Source organism: Geotrypetes seraphini, chromosome 10 (genome assembly GCF_902459505.1).
Source record: "Geotrypetes seraphini chromosome 10, aGeoSer1.1, whole genome shotgun sequence".
Lineage (NCBI taxonomy): Eukaryota > Metazoa > Chordata > Amphibia > Gymnophiona > Dermophiidae > Geotrypetes > Geotrypetes seraphini.
In genome coordinates, this window is record NC_047093.1 from 52,263,985 (window position 1) to 52,282,653 (window position 18,669).

General features: G+C 42.4%; 1 protein-coding gene across 2 annotated transcripts in view; it reads left to right on the forward strand.

Annotated features, from left to right (window-relative positions):
* The first annotated feature begins 764 nt into the window (after positions 1 to 764).
* Positions 765 to 18,669, forward strand: part of NCS1 (neuronal calcium sensor 1) — a 78,169-nt gene continuing 60,264 nt past the window's right edge. Inside the window, exon 1 of one of the 2 annotated variants that reach the window (XM_033961352.1) lies at positions 765 to 1,157. In XM_033961352.1, the coding sequence (XP_033817243.1) occupies positions 1,094 to 1,157 (64 nt within the window). In that variant the 5' untranslated portion in view covers positions 765 to 1,093. The remainder of the gene's footprint in view (positions 1,158 to 18,669) is intronic. The other variant, XM_033961351.1, reaches the window with a different exon arrangement.

The window sequence follows — 18,669 nt, forward strand, 5'->3', positions numbered from 1 at the left end:
TTTTCCTGTGCTGCCCCCAGATGTTTACCGTCTTGCCGGCTCCCTCCTCTGTCTTGCTGCAGCGTTTGCGTGTTTGTGCAGCCCCAGAAACATTTTTTTCGGCCAATGAGGCCCAGGGAAGCCAAAAGGTTGGACACCCCTGGTTTAAAACTAAATGGTTTACATAATTTTAAAACAAAAACATGATAAAATAAACATACAAACAATCCTCAGGATTTTGGGCTTGATGGCTCATTGCTTTAGCCCAGCCTGGCATGACTTATGTTCTTGTACTTATTCTTATTGGTCTGGTCCAGCATGGAACATCTGATCTCTGTGTTCCTGTGTCTGCATTTGCTTGTCTCAAAACAGGGGAAATACCACTTTAAAAATTTAAAAATCAAAATTTTACATCTCAATAGTATTTGCATGTATTTTTTTTCCCTGAAATCTTTTAAATGTAGAGACATAATTTTATTTAGATGAAGTTCACTCTAAAAAACAAAAAAACTAATATATTGTTTAGGATATCAGAAACCAAAAAGCACTTGGGGGGGGGGGGGGGGGGAAGGTCAGTGACATTGCAGCTGGCTGGTGGATTTTAAGGCGTGGACCAGTGCAGGGATAAAGGAGACAAAGAGGAAAGACTGAGCCTATGTGAAGCCTCTTCCTGCTAACACCTCCTGCTCCTCCTCAGCAGAGCAAGAACCCTACCTGTGAGGGAGGGAAGAAGGAAGGAACAGAGCATGTGTGAGGGAGCCCAGTAACCAGGGACAACAACAGTAACACATACCCGCAGCTCAGTGCCAAAGAGGGAGGGGAGGAGACGGAGGAGAAGCGGTCCTGGAGTACTGAGGCCATCAGCCAGCACCTTTCTGCAGGGAAGAGCAAGGACACAGCCTGCATCCAAAGGCATCCCCTCCCCCAAAGACTGCAGCCCGCAGAGGGGGAGACATGGAGAAAACCCTGTCAGTGAGACTGGATCACGATCACTAACATACTGTCTTTCCCTCCTCCATTCCTCTTCCTCCTTTTCTGCTAACTGGAGGAGAGGAAAGACATTGGGAGATTTCCAGGCAGCGTGAGGAAGAACAGGGAGCGGAGACAGAGCACAATGGGCAAATCCAACAGCAAGCTGAAGCCTGAAGTTGTGGAAGAGCTGACCAGGAAAACATACTGTAAGTAGTGGTTCCATGGCAAGCTTTATCCATTGTTTGCTTGAAAGGTCACACTTGTGTGTTAGAATTCCTGTAATAATGTTGCTGAGTTTGTGGCATGCGTGGAGACATAGTAACACAGAAAGATGTTTTCAGTGCCTAAAGATGGAGGAATGAGGAACAGTGGGAATAAGAGTTTCGTGTGCTAGCATTGATGCTGGGTGATAGACATAAGGTATAGTCCCCCTGAGAGCTGGGAGTTTGTTAAGAGACTTTTGTGGGGAGCAGGGGGGTTAGGGGAGATGTAGGTATATAAGCAGAGTCTCCTGTGATTTGAGAGTGATGGTGAATAGATGGAGTCTCTCTCAGGGGGGAGGGGGAAAAGTAAGAGATGAATAGAAAGGTGTTGTGCTTGTATCTCCATGGCTCGGCAAATAATGGGCATTCATATCTGTGAATCAGATGAAATACAGCAAACAGTCCTTTCCTTTCTACCCTGTGTGTGTATGTGAGCTGATTGAGATTTTATTCTGGGGGGAGACATGCATCCTCCTTCTTGGACAATGCGTTCAATCATCCCTTTTTTTGTCTTGAGTGCTCAGCCTCCAGAATCTTCCCACAGGGCCACATCCAAGCCTTGAGAAAACAGATTTGTTTTAATGGATAAATCCTCCTCTTGTTTCTGTTGTCTTGCTTCAGTAAATGTTACAGGGAACTGGCTTCTGTTATCTTTTTATTCTGGATATAAAACTTATTGAATATTTTGGGAAAAATACTCCAGATAAATGTCTGTTTATAAAAAACAAAAAATATCGGAATGAGAGATGGCTGAGGCACATGAAGGAAGCTTTCTTCAGAGTGAGATCTGCAATATGATCTTTGGTGTTTGCCTCTGCCCAGCCACTGGAGACTCTCCATGTGTGTACTAAACATGCACGATGGAGGGATGGGGGGGGGGGGGGGGGGAAGAGTAAGGAGCTGCTGGCTCCTTGCTGCATTTACAATCTGGCCCAGATTCTATAGAAGATACCTAAAGCTAGGCACCTAAATCGGGGTGCCTAACCAATGTAGGCACCTAATTTAATTAACTTAATTGATACTGACAACAAGCTTAGTTGGGGTGGACTAGGGGTTAGAACCCCTGCCTCAGCACCCTGAGGTTGTGGGTTCAATCCTGTGCCACTCCTTGTGACTCTGGGCAAGTCATTTAATCCTCTGTTGCCCCAGGTACCATAAATAAATTGTGAGCTTACTGGGACGGATAGGGAGAAATATTTAGAGTGCCTGAATGTAAACCGCTTTGAATAGAAGTGGTATATAAGAAATGTAAATTAAATAATTGCTAGTTAGGCACCTACTGATTTTGGGTAGGCACCGACCAGAAAGTACGCATGGTTAAGGGCAGATCTTGGGCATGTTTTCCATGTAGGCGCTTAAAATGGACTTAGGCACAAGTATTTAGGCAAAGAAAACCCTGGCATAAATAGGGGGCACCTATTTTGACACTAGGGGAGGTGCATGGATGGTTTGCCCCGGGTGCCATCTTGCTAAGGGAGCAGCACCCCTCCTCCTCTCTGCACCCCCCCCCCCCTCACTCCTTTCCTTGCCGCGTATGCCTCTTGCCTTTCCCTGTACCTTTTTTTACTTCCCCGGCACGAGCCTGCTGTCCACCTCGGCATTGGCGCTCTCTCTTGCATCACTTCCAGAACCCGCGCCTAGGAAATGATATCAAAGGGTGAGCCGACACCAAAGTGGGCATGCTGCTCATGCCGGAGAAGTTAAAAAGGTACGGAAAAATGGAAGGGGGCGCGGCAGGGTGGGGGCAGGGTGCTACTCACCCATACTATGCCACCGGCTAGATGCGATTCTATGAACAGTGCCTAACTGAAAATTGACAGCCGCTATGGGCTGGATTTTTTGGTGCCTATAGAATCGGGGCCAAAGAGTCAGGGATCAGAATATATCATCCTAGTGGGAGATGGAGGGGCTCCTCCATTTTCCTAGCGGAGCTTTCTTGAAAAGGAGATAGCAAAGAGAAAAGATGAGTTGGTATGTTGACTGAAAGATGAGGTTGGATTTTCCCTTCTGTTCTGTGGCACATATTTTGCAAAGGGTTCCTCCATAAGTGCTTTGTTTCAAGAGAGAGTACGGGGGGGGGGGGTGCAGAAATGCTCAGTTCTTTGTATGCCAGTCACACTGTTGTCTATATTATAAAGTAGTACTCATCACCATTAATATTATTGATACCTGAAGTGGACCTGAGGTTCTGGGGCTCTTGCCAACTGCACCCTGCCCACACTTCGCTGGTACAGGGTGTGACATAAGCTGTCTTGCTGTAGGACTGTCCCGGAATATACAGTGTTCTGTTTTCCATCCTTAGATCTATACATTCAGATTCTTAGGATACAGTTTTCTAATGTTGTTAATCTTCCCCTGAGCTTCTGGGCCATAGGGGGGGAAATATTTCCCCTCTCACCTTCTTCCTGCTTCCATTAAGGGCCCCTTACCCGCCACTGTGCAGTTCAGCAAGCAGTGTTATCCATAAATGAAGCAATATCCTGAGTTAAACAGGTTAATCCAGGCAGAAGTCATGGTGATGGTGAGGAGGGTTCTGGGAGCTAGGGTGGGAATGACAGAACTATCTGAAGATGGATCTTGTTGCATTCAGAAACCATTTCTGAAGTGATTCTAATTCCTATAGTTTGCTCCCGTTTTTGCTACAGATTTGAGGAGGAAAAAGGTGGCTCTTAATTCTTAGTTCTGTGACCCCTTACATTTAAAATAGAGAATGACACAGTGACAAAATTCATCACCGTTCCCATCCCCGCGGATAACCACGGGAAACTATCTTCATGTCATTCTTTAAGGAGAGAGGGAAGAATCAGAATATGAATGGCCACAACCACTGACCCTCAAGCTTTGCTTTGAAGAATGCTGGTGTAGAAGGACCGAGGTTGAAACAGACACTACAGAATGACAGTCTCTGGTATTCAGAGCAGATATTGTGATGTCATAATGCCTCATTCCACCAGTGCCTAAGAGCCAGTCACATCAGTGATGTCACAATGGCTTCATTATCCTTGGCTCACATAAGAATCAGAGTATGAATGGCCACAACCACTGACCCACAAGCTTTGCTTTGAAGAATGCTGGTGTAGAAGGACCGAGGTTGAAATAGACACTAAACTAAACTAAACTAAGCCTTAAGTTTATATACCGCATCATCTCCACGGAAGTGGAGCTCGACACGGTTTACAAAGTTTAAAAATAAGAAGAAGGGTTTACAAAAGCATATAACAAGAGGGATGTAGACAGAAGGAGAGAAAGTTATATGCTAGGGAAAAGCCAGGTTTTCAGTTGTTTTCGGAATAGTTGGAGGGAACCCAGGTTCCGCAGCGGGACAGTGAGATCGTTCCAAAGGCCCATGATTTTGGAGAGGAGGGATTTTCCCAGTATACCTGCATGGAGGATGCCGTGTAGAGAGGGGAAGGATAGTTTATGTCTGTGGGCTGATCTGGTGGTGGCAGGCGTCTGGGCGAGGAAGGATAGAGGGATTAGGGGCGGAAGGATGCCGTGAATGATCTTGAAGGCTAGGCAGGAACATTTGAAATGAATTCTGGAAAGCACTGGGAGCCAGTGAAGACTGGTAAGTAGTGGGGAGACGTGATCAGATTTGCGTTTAGCAAAAATCAGCTTGGCCGCAGTATTCTGGATAAGCTGGAGTCTGCGGAGACTTTTTTTTGTTAGGCACAAATAGATGGCATTACAATAATCGAGTTTGGATAGGATGATGGATTGTACAAGGACGGTGAAATGTTTTTGGTGAAAGTAGGATCTAACTTTCCTCAACATGTGGAGGCTGAAGTAACAAGATTTTGCCAAGGAATTCAGGTGATCGTTGAGGGAAAGGGAGGAGTCGATGGTGATGCCGAGGACCTTGCTTGAGAACTCAAGGTGTAGAGCAGGGCCTGTGGGTAGAGTGAAAAGGGTGGGCAGGTGTGCTAGTTTTGGGCCGAGCCAGAGTAATTTTGTTTTTGATTCATTTAATTTCATCTGTACAGAGAGGGACCAGGCGTGAAGTCTCGTTATGCATGAAGTGATGTTCTCTTGGAGGTTTGTAAGGTTTGAATCTGTTTCGAGGAGGATAAGGATATCGTCTGCAAATGTGTAGATTGTTTCAAGGGGGGATAGTTTGAGGAGCTTCAGGGAGAAAATGACATGGGATTATTTCCTGCAGTTATCTGCAGGGACGGGAACGGTGATGAATTTTGTCACCGTGTCATTCTCTAATTTAAAACACATCCTTTTAGGATAGCAGCATCCAGCGTTTCCTCCACTGCAACTCCCTTGGAGCCTGGGCAACATCTCCCTTCCCTACCCTAGGCGCTACATTGACAGGTCTTCTGCGGAGGCTAAGGACTGTCGCTGAAGTGTCAGGATGACTGTGGGCCCACAGTATTAATGAGGAGATTGTACAATAGCAGAGTAAAGCCCAGAGAGCTGCAAATGAAAGCTTCTGGTGCTGTAGCTGAATGGAAGCCCAATTGAGCAGAAGGAAACTGGCAGGCGGAAGGAAGACAGCAAAACACAGTGAATAAGTGATTGATCTAATTGGGCTTCTACTACCAGGGAAATATTTAATCGTGCAATAAATGTATGCCCCGTCCTGCAGTCAATGAGAGTACCCTGAAGTGGGCTGCAGCTTCTGTTCAGCTGTTGTTTACGGATAAGATGGGGACCGCAGTCACTCTTCCCCCAGCACCAGCCTGCTTCTTCCCATGATGTGATGCATGGAATGCATCTTCCTGCTGTAGTGAGTCAGACAACCCTCGCAGTGAGCAAACATGTCCAGACTGCTCCGGTTTCCCTTGATTGATAATATGTTTCATGTTTTAACCTCTGTGGGTTTATGTTCCTCTTCTCATTGTACATGAACCAAGTAAGGTAGGGGACTACGGTGTTTGTTTTTCATCATATGTCTCCCCCAGTGCCTCCAAATCCATCAAGAGCAGGGCCAGCAAAATGTGAGGACAGCACTGTTTCCACCCTGAAATCTAGTGCTACAAATCCTGCCAGAATGAAGAGGGAATAAGCCTTCTTAGGATTTCTTCCTGGATCTTTATTTGTGAGGGTCAGTGCTATATTGTTGGAGACAGTATAGGTGGAGTGATCGTTCTATGCAGAGGAATGATTCCTGGGCTGTTTCGGAGTGGCAGGAAAAAGCTTCAATCCACCAGGAGAAAGGGCACACACACACACTAGCAAATAGCGTTTGAAGTTACATGTATAAATCATGTCAGTGAAATCAATGTGACATTTACGGCATGGACCTTCTGGAATGGGAATAACTCAGAGTGATGTGCGAGTACCTCAGGGATTATTTTTAATGCAAGTGGCACAATGACGAATCACATCTGTGACAATTAAATTCATTTTTTTGAGGTGCCACAAGGTGCGATGCAATTGTGGCACCATGGTAGAGGCAGAAGTGTGAGACTTGGAATGTTCAGTATGTACCAGGAGGCGAAACATAGAAACATAGAAAGATGACGGCAGATAAGGGCTACAGCCCATCAAGTCTGCCCACACTATTGACCCACCCTTTTAAGTCCCGCTCTTTCAAGTCTATATCCTAATGACCCTATTCCTTGGCCACATTAGAAATACAAGTGAGTTGGTCAGGGGTCAACCACTGCTGGCGAACAAGAACACAACCTGCACTCTTCCATAAGCTCAGTTCTTCAGGAGTAGAAAATCAGAGTGGTCATCGGAATCTGTGAGAGTCCTGGACTGGAGAGTGGCCATGAGGGGGACCGGGACAGGATAAGTGGTGGCAAGTTTTGCTAAATGGTCCACATGGTGGAATGAACGGTCGCTATGATCATGGGCCTTAATTTATACAAAGGCAACTGGTATATCACGGGTGATAAGATGTGCTTGCAAGACATGAATGTGTTGTAAAGGTCTGCCAGCACTGTCAATGTATCCCCTCAGTTTCCATTTTTCAGCATTATCAGAAATGCTTGACAACAGTTATCCGCTGGAATAGGTATCCTTTATTGCTGTAGACTACTATGGAATCCATTGGGAGATAAATCCTTTCTTCCTAGAGACTCTTGGCCATATTTTTATTTTTCAGGGAGATGTAGAGAAAGCTGGACATTGATAACAGCTATGTGAAGAAGGAGAGGGAGAATACACTTAAAAAGTTCATGGGTACAGAGAGAAAGAAACCTGTGTGTATACATGATAAATAGAGAAGCCCATCTTGGTTCCTATTGCTGGTAGAATGCCAAAACACTACTTCATTTCTGGCCTTGCTTTTCACCTCTTCATGCCTATCAGTTCCCACTGTGGCTTCTTATGACTACAGGCAAGTCATTTAATCCTCCCTTGCACCAGGTACAGCCTACTAGAGACTGAGAAAGTACCTGTAATATAATGATATGATGCAAACATTTAAATACTTGAAAGGTATTAATATAGAAACAAATCTTTTCCAGAGAAGGGGAAATGGTAAAACTAGAGGACATGAATTGAGGTTGCAGGGTGGGTGGACTTAGGAATAATATCAGGAAATTCTTTTTCTTGGAGAGGGTAGTGGATGCCTGGAATGCCCTCCTGAGGGAGGTGGCAGAGACAAAAATGGTGACAGAATTCAAAAAGGCATGGGATGAACACAGAGGATCTTTAATTAGAAATTAGATGGCATAAAAAAAACAACACATCCAATAATCCACCAAGCACTACACATATCAATATGATCAAACCCCAATCATACCCAAAATTGGAGAAAAGACCTCAGTGTCTAATAGGGGTACTTTCAAAATTCCACACCCACATAGACAAATCTACTTCAATATGCAAACATTGAGGCAGGAAGACGCATCCTCGGTCTAAAAAACTCCAAAGATAAATGGAAAAACTTCTAAATAACAGTTGCAGAAATATAAATATCAAAATATGATCACATTTATCTGGAAAATGTTATCTTCATAGTGCTGGGCTGTAAAAGCAGGAAAAACCCGAAAAGTGGCGCATAAGCTGAGTGCAAAGCGGTGGAGATTGAATGGCCGCTTTGCACTCAGCTTATGCTCCACTTTTCAGGTTTTTCCTGCTTCTACAGCCCAGCACTACAAAGATAACGTTTTCCAGATAAGTGTGATTATATTTTGATATTTATAATTTATGCAACTGTTATTTAGAAGAGAAGTTTTTCCATTTATCTTTGGAGTTTTTTTAGACCGAGGATGCGTCTTCCTGCCTCAATGTTTGCATATTGAGGTAGGTTTGTCTATGTGGGTGTGGAATTTTGAAAATACCCTCATTAGGCACAAGTCTTTTCTCCAATTTTGGGTATGATTGGGGTTTGATCGTATTGATGTGTGTAGTGCTGGGTGGATTATTGGATGTGTATTTTTGAATAGATTTTGGTGACATCCTATCTTTTTTTAAAATTTTTTATTCTTTATTCATTTTCAAACTTACAATAAGTGTGCTAAAATGTCCAAACAAATTAACAATATCTATATCACTTAATAATCATCAATGGTAACAGTGATAAATATTTAACTCCCACCCTTCCCCCCCTTACCTATCAAATAATCAATACTTATACAATACATAACTATAAAATTCCCCCCCCCTTCCCTCACAATTGAACTTGTAAATTTAAGGGAAAAGAAAATTTCATCTAATCAATACAATACTTTGCTAATGGCTCCCAAACATCTTGAAATTTCTTGAAACTACCCCGCAGTATTGCCAGAAATCTCTCTATTATATATATATATGACATAAGGAATTCCACCAAAAATTATAATTTAATGTACTCCAGTTTTTCCAATTATATGTAATTTGTTGAATGGCAACACCAGTCATTATGAGTAATAATTTGTTATTGTTTGTAGAAATCTGACTTTTTGCTCTCATTGCCATACCAAATAGCACAGTATCATATGATAATACCACTGGGTTATCTAATAAACAATTAATTTGGTCCCAAATTGATTTCCAGAAATTCATAATAAATGGACAATAGAATAATAAATGATCTAAAGTCCCTGCTTCGAGATGACAGTGCCAACATCTATTAGACTTAGAGCTATCCAATTTTTGTAACCGAACAGGGGTCCATAACGCTCTATGTAACAGAAAAAAACAAGTTTGTCTCATAGATGCTGACACTGTACATCTCATCCTCCAAGACCAAATTTGTGGCCATTGAGATACAGTAATTTGATGCTTAATCTCAATGCTCCAAATGTCTCTAAGACCAGTGTTTAATTTCTTTTTAATAAGTCCATTTAATAATTTATACCACTGGGCAGCCTGGTGACCAAGAAATCTGCCTGAAAGCATAGGAACTCCATACTATAATGATTATAGTGACATCCTTTCTTGTTTTTTGTGTTTTTTTAAATTAAAAAAAAAACCAACATAAATGACTGCAGATATGCCAATGCATTGAGTGGTGATTAGATGGTGACTCCAGCTGTGAAGAACTAAGGCCAGTGCCAAGCAAACATCTACAGTCTGTGTCTTGTGTAGGACAAAATAGATTGGGAGTGGGTTTTAAGGTGGTGGATGGACTTCTATGGTCTTTGCCCCAGAAATGGCAAAGAAAGACCAGGATCAAGTATGTTATTCATGAATTGATAATGTGACTTGGGCTAACTGGATGGACTGTTTAGGTCTTTATCTGCCATCACCTACTATGTTAAACTGTTTACCCTTATCCATCATCCTCTATGCTTGTCCCAGACTTCTTATAATTTCATTTATGAATTTACAGTAGTGTCTCGTATATGGCCATTCAGTTGAGGTCAGGCTGGGAATGGCTAGGATGGTTTAGATGAGCTGGAGTGAGTTTTGACGGAGACTCCAGTAGATAGAACTTAAGCACACTACTGGGCAGAGCTCTGGGTTTATGGCCTAGAAATATCTAAGAAAAAGGACCACTTAAATTAAATTATTAATTTATAGAGTGTGCACGGTTAGGCAGACTGGATGGACCATTCAGGTCTTTATCATCCATGATTTACTATGTTACTATGTTACAGTAATATACTGCTTTTACTAAAAGGATATAGCAATGTGCAGTAAAATCAGGACTCTTAAATGTATTACTGTTTTTGCCTCCACTATCCTCCCTGGAGGCCATTCCATGCACCCATCCACCTTTATGTGAAGAAATATTACCCCCTTTGAGCTTTATTCCATGATCTTGTTCTGTGGTTTAATTTCCAGAGACAAAAGTACAAGTTCATAGAAACATAGAATATGACAGCAGAAAAGGGCCGACGGCCCATCAAGTCTGCCCAATCATGATCCCTTCCACCCTCGAGAAACTATCCTCTACCATACCTCTGTAGCGACCCCACATGTTTGTCCCATCGTCTCTTGAAGTCGAGCATGCTACTAGCCTCGACTACCTGACGTGGAAGACCATTCCATATATCAATCACCCTCTCGGTAAAGAAGTATTTCCTGGTGTCCCCATGAAATCTTCCTCCCCTAAGTTATAGCGGATGTCCTCTTGTCACTGTGGGACCCGTAAGAGTGAAGATTTCCTCCTCCTCCTCCTTGATGCGGCCTGTTTTGTACTTGAAAGTTTCTATCATGTCCCTCCCCCCTTTCTTGGCGCTCCTCGAGCGAGTATAAGCGCAGACTGCTCAGACGATCTTCATACGAAAGATCTTTAAGTCCTGAGACCATCCTTGTGGCCATTCTCTGAACTGACTCAATTCTCTTCACATCCTTTTGGTAACGTGGCCTCCAAAACTGGACACAGTACTCCAGGTGCGGTCTCACCATGGATCTGTATAATGACAATATAACTTCGGGTTTTCGGCTGATAAAGCTTCTTCTGATGCAGCCAAGCATTTGTCTAGCCTTTGTTGAGGCTTTCTCCACCTGATTTGCAGCCTTCATGTCTTCACGGATGATTACTCCCAAGTCCCTTTCCTGTGAGGTATTTCAGTGGCTCTATTATTCCCCTCCCCTCACTTTCTATAGGTCCTTGAGTCTGACCAGAGAGAGATTACGTGGCAGACTGTGCAATTATTTTGGTGGCTGTTTTCTGGACCATCTTCATTATCTCTATCTCTTTTTAGGGGTGCAGCTTCCAGAATTGGGCACAGTACTGCAGTGCAGGTTCTATACAAAGGCAAGGGTTTACCCATTCTCCGCTTAGCCCTAGTCCTCATTGGTTTTTGCTGATGGCTTGGGAAATTGTTTTTTATTGCTGCAAGTCAACAACAGGCAGCCCCAGTGAGAGACCATTGGCCATCAAAATCTGGATTTATTAACAGGTGTGGGAAAAATAGTTGGGGGTTCTAGATTGATGGTCCAGAAGTTTCACAGAGAGAGAGATCTGGAGCAAAAGCCTAGGAAAAGCTGCCTCCAGACTACGTAAGAAACATCCTTTGTACAGTACAACTCTGTTGATAATTATGGTATATAAATGTTGCCATAGCAATGAATAATACCATATTGGATACATTGTAAATTATGTGGATGGGCATATGATCTTAAGTCACCAATACAATATTTTCTCTTGAGGATAATGTCTCCAAATGGGATAGTTTGGGCCGGGCATTAAAAAAAAAAAAACACCCAACAAATGTGCCCCTGAAGGGTAGCTGCAAAAACCAATAGCAAACAATCAAACCATGACAGTAATGAACTTCACACCTAAGCCAGAGATGTGGAGTTTGATTTTGGTCTCTCAAATTTACTGCTAACACTCACCATAGTATTTGCATCTTGCTTAAAAGAGCTTCCATCTGGAGGATGTAACGTGTATAGGCAACCTGTCACAGTGTGCTTCAAAATAGTTTTTAATTAAACCTATAGCTTTAATTCAAACCTATGTTTGAATATATTGGCTACATTTTCTTTGGCTTTGACTGTATTTCTTGGTATTTGAGGATCTTCTCCATTTTCATCAGGTTCACAGAATAATCACTTGGATCCAACACCTCTGTAATCAATGCCATTCTGCTGTTTTTCTCCTTTGCTGCTATGTCGGGTTTTCTTGCACCCAGCTTTTTATTGGTCTCAATAGGAATGTCCCAGGTTCTCATATAACATCTCATTTTCCATAATTCTCCCAGTGTTTTTCCAGTACAGTGATGTTGTAGTGTTTGCAGAATTTCCAGTGGATGGGATGTCACTTTTATCTATGTTATGTCTCTCTGTTGCTTTATCTGTATTTTTTTAAAATGTGGTCTTCTGCTTTGCCATACTGTGAGGCAGGTGGTGTCTGGAAGGTTGCTCATAGCTTCAATAGTTTTTATGGTACAGATCTGTTTGTACGGGATTCCTAGTATCCAAAACACCAGAGAGATACATTATAATCCAGGTTTCTTTTTGAGCTGCTTTGTTTCATGTGAATAGAGGGGCAGAGTAGGGTCTTGAGCTGAGAGAAGGAGAAAAGAAAATAGGGCAGTTCTGAGGTAATGGCTGCCAAAGAGACACCAAATTAATAACAATATGATCAATGACTTCTTCCCTCTTCCAGTGTCCTTTGAACAGAGTTGCTTATTTCACCTGATATATTCTGACGCTCCAGATGAAGAGGAAGGCCGTCCTGGTGATGGCTCTGGCTACTGGTGCCAGAGGCCATGCCTGAGTTGCATACTGGACCCAGGGGAGGGTCTTGAGCACCAGGACCTTTCCCTTAAAGAGCATTGACAATCTCTACAGTCCCAGTTTAAGGTTAACTTCCTTGAGTCCACTGTAATGGTCCGCTGATAGTGATAAACATTTTTGCACAAAAATTCAGTAGTAAGAGTTCTAGTGGGATGTAATAGTTTTGTTCATATATCACCAATTTTGAAGGAATTGCATTGGCTTCATTCTGAATATTGAATAAGATTTAAAAGTCTTTCTCTCCCCCCCCTTATGTGCTTTTTTTTATTGCTGACCACAGCAGTATTAGCTCTGACGCGCATAGGAATTCTATGAACATTGGAGCTAATACCGCCACAGCCGGTGATAAAAAAGCGTAACACAGTTTCATAAAAAGACCATTTGTATAGTGTTTAAAGTACTAACTGTTCATATTTCTGTGATAGTTGCTTCTAAGCTGCATATCTATCAACCATCGCATTCCTTGAGATCAGTGCACATGTTTCTATTGGAAAATTCATCCAGAATCCTCAGGTTTGTTATGGATTCTACTCTTTCTTTGACTAATCAAATTAACAATATATCGAAAAAATGTTTCTTTAGTCTTCGGATGTTGAGGAACGTTTGTCGTTTTTTTCCATCAGCAACATTTTGCCGTGTTGGTCCATCCTGAAAACCTGACTGGATTGCGGCCCTCGAGGAGGGACTTTAACACCCATGATCTAGAGCAGGGGTCTCAAAATCCCTCCTTGAGGGCCGCAATCCAGTCAGGTTTTCAGGATTTCCCCAATGAATATGCATGAGATCTATGTGCATGCACTGCTTTCAATGCATATTCATTGGGGAAATCCTGAAAACCCAACTGGATTGTGGCCCTCAAGGAGGGACTTTGAGATCCCTGATCTAGAGGAATACATAAATTTAAATTAGTATTCCCTTCCACTAGGGGTATTCAAACCTTAGGTAGGCTTTCTCACTATATGCCATTTGCTTTGATAAAAATCTGGAATGATCTTTCTTCAGAAATTAGACTCCTCTCTTCTTTGACACTTTTTAGAAAAACTTTGAAGATGTATCTTTTTAAGAAATTCTTAACTGAAAAATAAGGGACTGTAATAGATGAATTTTTTTGTCCTATCATTTTCTCCTTTGCCTCTTTGGTTAATTTTGTGAACCGGATCGAGTCCCTTTTTGGGAATAACCTGTATATAAGACCAAGGATTGGATTGGATTAGTTTAGAGAAATATTGGACATAGATATTTAATCTTGTTGGACCCTGACTGTGGCACTGCTACTTGCTGAGATGAGAAAAATGACAAATTCTGGAGAGTTTAAAAGAGAGCTCAAAACACTTTTGTTTAAGCAAGCATACGAAGTTTAATTATCTCTTTTGATAAAAGGTGAAAGCTGATGGTACAGTAAAATATGATTTAATATGTTGATTGTCATGAGTTCTTATGGCATATTAAGCCCCCCACTATAAATGCCGGCTTTTCCTTATTATGACTGGGATAGCCATGCAAATGATTACTCGCAATTGGAAGAATTGGGATCACCTTAGTTTTCCTTTTTGGTGGGCGAGCTTATGTTTAACTTATAAATATGAGAAAATGAATGCTGACATGCTGGGATCATAATAAGATAGTCAAATTAGTTTGGAGTCCATTGATGTCTTTTGTAGATTTGCTATAGTTGTCCTCTATCTTTATCTTTCTTTTCCGTTGCTTTTCACCCATACATCCAGGGAGGTGAGAGCGGGAGGGGGGTATATCTTTTGTTTTGGTATTATTCCTGCTGGTAATGATGGATGGGGGAGGGAACTTTTATCTTTTGTATAGATGCTGATTGTTTATAAGTGCTTGGTTGATTATCATTATTTGTATATAAATTATATTGCACTTTTTGTTGGCATTAAAAACTAAATAAAGTCATGAGTTCTTATTTTGTATATTTGATTATGTATGTTAATTTATGTAACTAAATGTAATTCACCCAGAACTTGACAATAGAGCAGAATAGCTAAAGCCTATCATTTATTTCTACACAATATCACTAAAATACAACCTTTTCTTTCTGAGCACCCTACCAAAACCCACTCTTATCACTACCAAAACCCACTCTTATCACTTCTCACCTAGATTACTGCAACTTGTTTCTCGCAAGTCTTCCACTCCGTGGTGTAGTAAGGGGGGGAGGTGGGGGAGAGGGGGCAGTCTGCCACGGGCTCCGTCTTGGTGAGGGTGCCAGCTCCCGTCCTCCTCTCCAACCCCCCCATTCCTTCCCTGCTCCCACACTGCTGCGCGTGCAAGCTGCTTCCCTTGCCTGGTCCCATGGCTAGGAAGTGACATCAGAGGAAGAGCTGACGCTGGCACAAGCAGCAGGTTGGGGTTGCTGTTTGTGCTGGGAACATTAAAGAGGTACCGGAGAAGGGGCACATGTAGAAGGGGTAGGATGGAGCAGATGGTTTCTGTAATAATTCCCATGATGCAAATAAACTTGTGATAGATATTTTTGATAATTAATAAACAATCATTTTTTGGGAAAACATTTGCGTCATTTACCATTATTTCTGTACATTTTGCACACCTAAGAGCAAAGCTAGCTGCTCAAGTGGCACCCCAGGTGGGACCTCCGCTTTAGAACGCACTTGTATCAGATTACCCTGCTTAGGTGGAGGCGGAGAAGAGGGTGGAGGAGGGGTGCCTCTCACCCTCGCTACGCCACTGCTTCCACTAAACCATCTCTCCCCCCTTCTATCCATTCAAAATTCTGCTACACGACTATTCCACCATTGTCACTATGCTCGCATTACCCCTCTCTTCAAGTCACTTCATTGGCTCCCTATCCATTTCCACATACAATTCAAACTCCTCTTATTGACTCTGCAGCTCCTCAATATCTCCTCTCCCTTGTTTCTCCTTATACTCCTCCACGGTAACTACATTTATCAGGTAAGTCTCTCTTATCTGTGGTTTTCTCCTCTACTGCCAGCTGCAGACTCCGTCCCTGCTGTCTTGCTGCACCATATGCCTGGAACAGACTGCCTGCGTCAGCACTTAAGCTGCGTTTCTGGCAATATTCAAATCTAGGCTAAAAGCCCACTTTTTCGAGGCTGCTTTTAACTCCTAACTCCCACTCAGTTGTAAAGAACTCATGTCTGTTTTATCATTCCCTCTGTGAGAAATTCTCTAATTCCTATTTGTACTGTTTGTCTGTTTTAATTAGAGTGTAAGCTCTACTGAGCAGGAATTGTCTCTTGCTTGTTGAATGTACAGCGCTGCATACGTCTAGCAATGCTATAGAAATGATAAGTAGTAGAGTAGTAATAGAAATTGATTTAATTAATTAATTCATTAATAAACTTCCGGGCTGTTCCATTTTTCCCAAACCACATCCCCAGGATCTCACTTACTGTAATAACTATAGAAGAGTGAGAATACAGAAAATATGGAATCCCTACACCAGCTAGAAAGCCTTGTCAGCACACAATAGAGGATCATAATTTCCTTCCTTTGGGCTTGATAGAAACAACTCCAACCCATTCAGGTTCATAATATTGAATTGGTAGAGGGAAGGGGAGGGGGAATTGGCCCTGACATGGCAGTTTTTCTATAATTATATCAGTATCTGTATGATAACGTTAGATATAAGTACTGTCTGTGTACTGGGTTTTTTTCTTTACTTTCTATGCTGTATTAATGTGGTGATTTTGGTGAAACATGAAAAGTAAAATAGAAAAAAATAGAAAGGTGGAGGATCAACATTCATCTCGCACTTCCGAAGCTGGAAACTGCATCAGGAGAGGAGCTAAGGTTGCTCAGGAATGCCATTTGCTTTTAATATTTAACTGCAAATAACTCCAACAAAGCTGTTTTCATCTAAGTGTGCAAAAGGCAAAATCAGTAGACCGTGGTGCTCATAAACTGAAAACTCATAAAAATGCATTCATGATGTATTTGAGGGTATTCTCAGGGGCCCCTTGTTTAAATTATTTTGCGGTAGCAGGGTTTGGCTCACTGAGGGCTCCTTTTACAAAAGTGTGCTAGCGTTCTTAGCACATGCACCGGATTAGTGTGCGCATTAAGGCTCTAACACATCTTTGTAAAAGGAGCCCTGGGTGATGGAGCCTCTTTTTTAACTGATGGCGGGAAGGGGTAAAACACGGACCTGACGGACCTCGCGGATCTAAACCCGCACGTCCTTAAAATTCTGAGGTCCGTGCCGATTGTACTTATTTTCTGGCTCTGACAGACCTCAATGACAGTTTAGTGCTGATGGATCTATCTCAGCATAGGGAGGGAAAAGTACTAGGATCCGTCAGCGCTACAATGTCACCGAGGTCTGTCAGAGCCAGAGACTAGTGCTAGTGCTGGAGCGGCTCTAAAACGAATCCTTTAAACTGGTTTCCTGTAGCCCCAGTAAATCGGCTCTGACAGACCTCAGTGACATTGTAGCGCTGACGGATCCTAATACTTTTCCTTCCCTATGCTGAGACTGATCCGTCAGCACTAAACTGTCACTGAGGTCTGTCAGAGCCAGAAAATAAATACAATCGGCACGGACCTCGGAATTTTAAGGACGTGCGGGTTTAGATCCGCGAGGTCCGTGTTTTACCCCTTCCCACTGATGGCAGACAAAACACCTCCAGTGCATACTGCTAAGGGGACAGTATTGTTCTTCAGTGTGGTGCAATACTGGAGGAGGGGGGAGGGTCCATTAGTGATTTCTAATAGAAATCACTAATGGACCCTACCCCCTTCTATTCCGCCTTTACCTTGCAGTTCAAGGCGGATTACATATGAATTGTTAAGATATTAAGAAGTACTTAGGGAATAGTTTGAACATTTTCTGGTTTGCTAATGAATAGTTGGTATTGCAGGAGGAGTTCGGAGTATGTTTGGTTGTGTTATACTATTGGTTTTATGTATTTTTTTTTTGAAGAGTAGGGTTTTTGTTTCTTTTTTGAAGGTTTTGTAGTCTGTGGTCGAAGTCAGCAAATTGGTGAGTTGTCGGTCCAGTTTCGCTGCTCCAGTGGCCAGTAGGTTGTCATACATTTTTCTTCCTGATGCAGTTGGCCTTAGTCCTTCTGTGTGACTAAAACATAAGAATAACCTTACTGGGTCAACCCAATGGTCCATCATTTTTGGTTGGTGTGTGGGTTCTCCTGTGTCTGGTTGAGGCAAATTGAGTTAGTCTGGTGTTCCAGTAGGTAGGGCTGTCTCTGTTTATAGCTTTGAATAGTAGGCAGTGGAACTTGTAGTGGGGGGAGGGGGTCCTGTAGTGAAAGGTTCGCTATTGGTGGTGGTGGACTGTGGTCAATGGTGCTCTGTTGTAGTCCAGTATTGAGGGAAGAGGACTGTGGTAAAAGGTGCTCTGTGTGGTGCACTCTGGGGATGGTGTAGTGACTGGTACTATGTTTCTTCAACATAACAGTCCTAATCTCCGTATTCATTTTTTTTTTTTTAACTTTATTTTTATTCATATTTTTTCATCATAACAACAAGTACACAAACTTGAAAAGGATTTGGAAATAATCCCATAAGGTAAATGTGATTGAATTAACGTCAAACAATAGATTAATTAATTATTTAGTCCACAATTTTTTGGATCTCCATATTCTTTTGGTGATATAGTAGGGGGGGTTGGGGGGGAGGTTATTTCTTTCTCCACTGCTGATTGATCAACTTTGATTCACAGGAGTTCTCCAAATGGAGCAGGTCAGAGGAACTGTGAGCTCTAAGGACAGCTGCCTCCCTCAGTTCCAGCTGTTGTGCAGATGTTCTTGGCAGGAACATTCCAAGAGGGAGTTGGAAACTGAGTCTTAAATGACTGTGCCACACATTAGTGGAAATGAAACATAATAGGAGCTATTGCTTTCACAAATCTAATGAAGGAAGT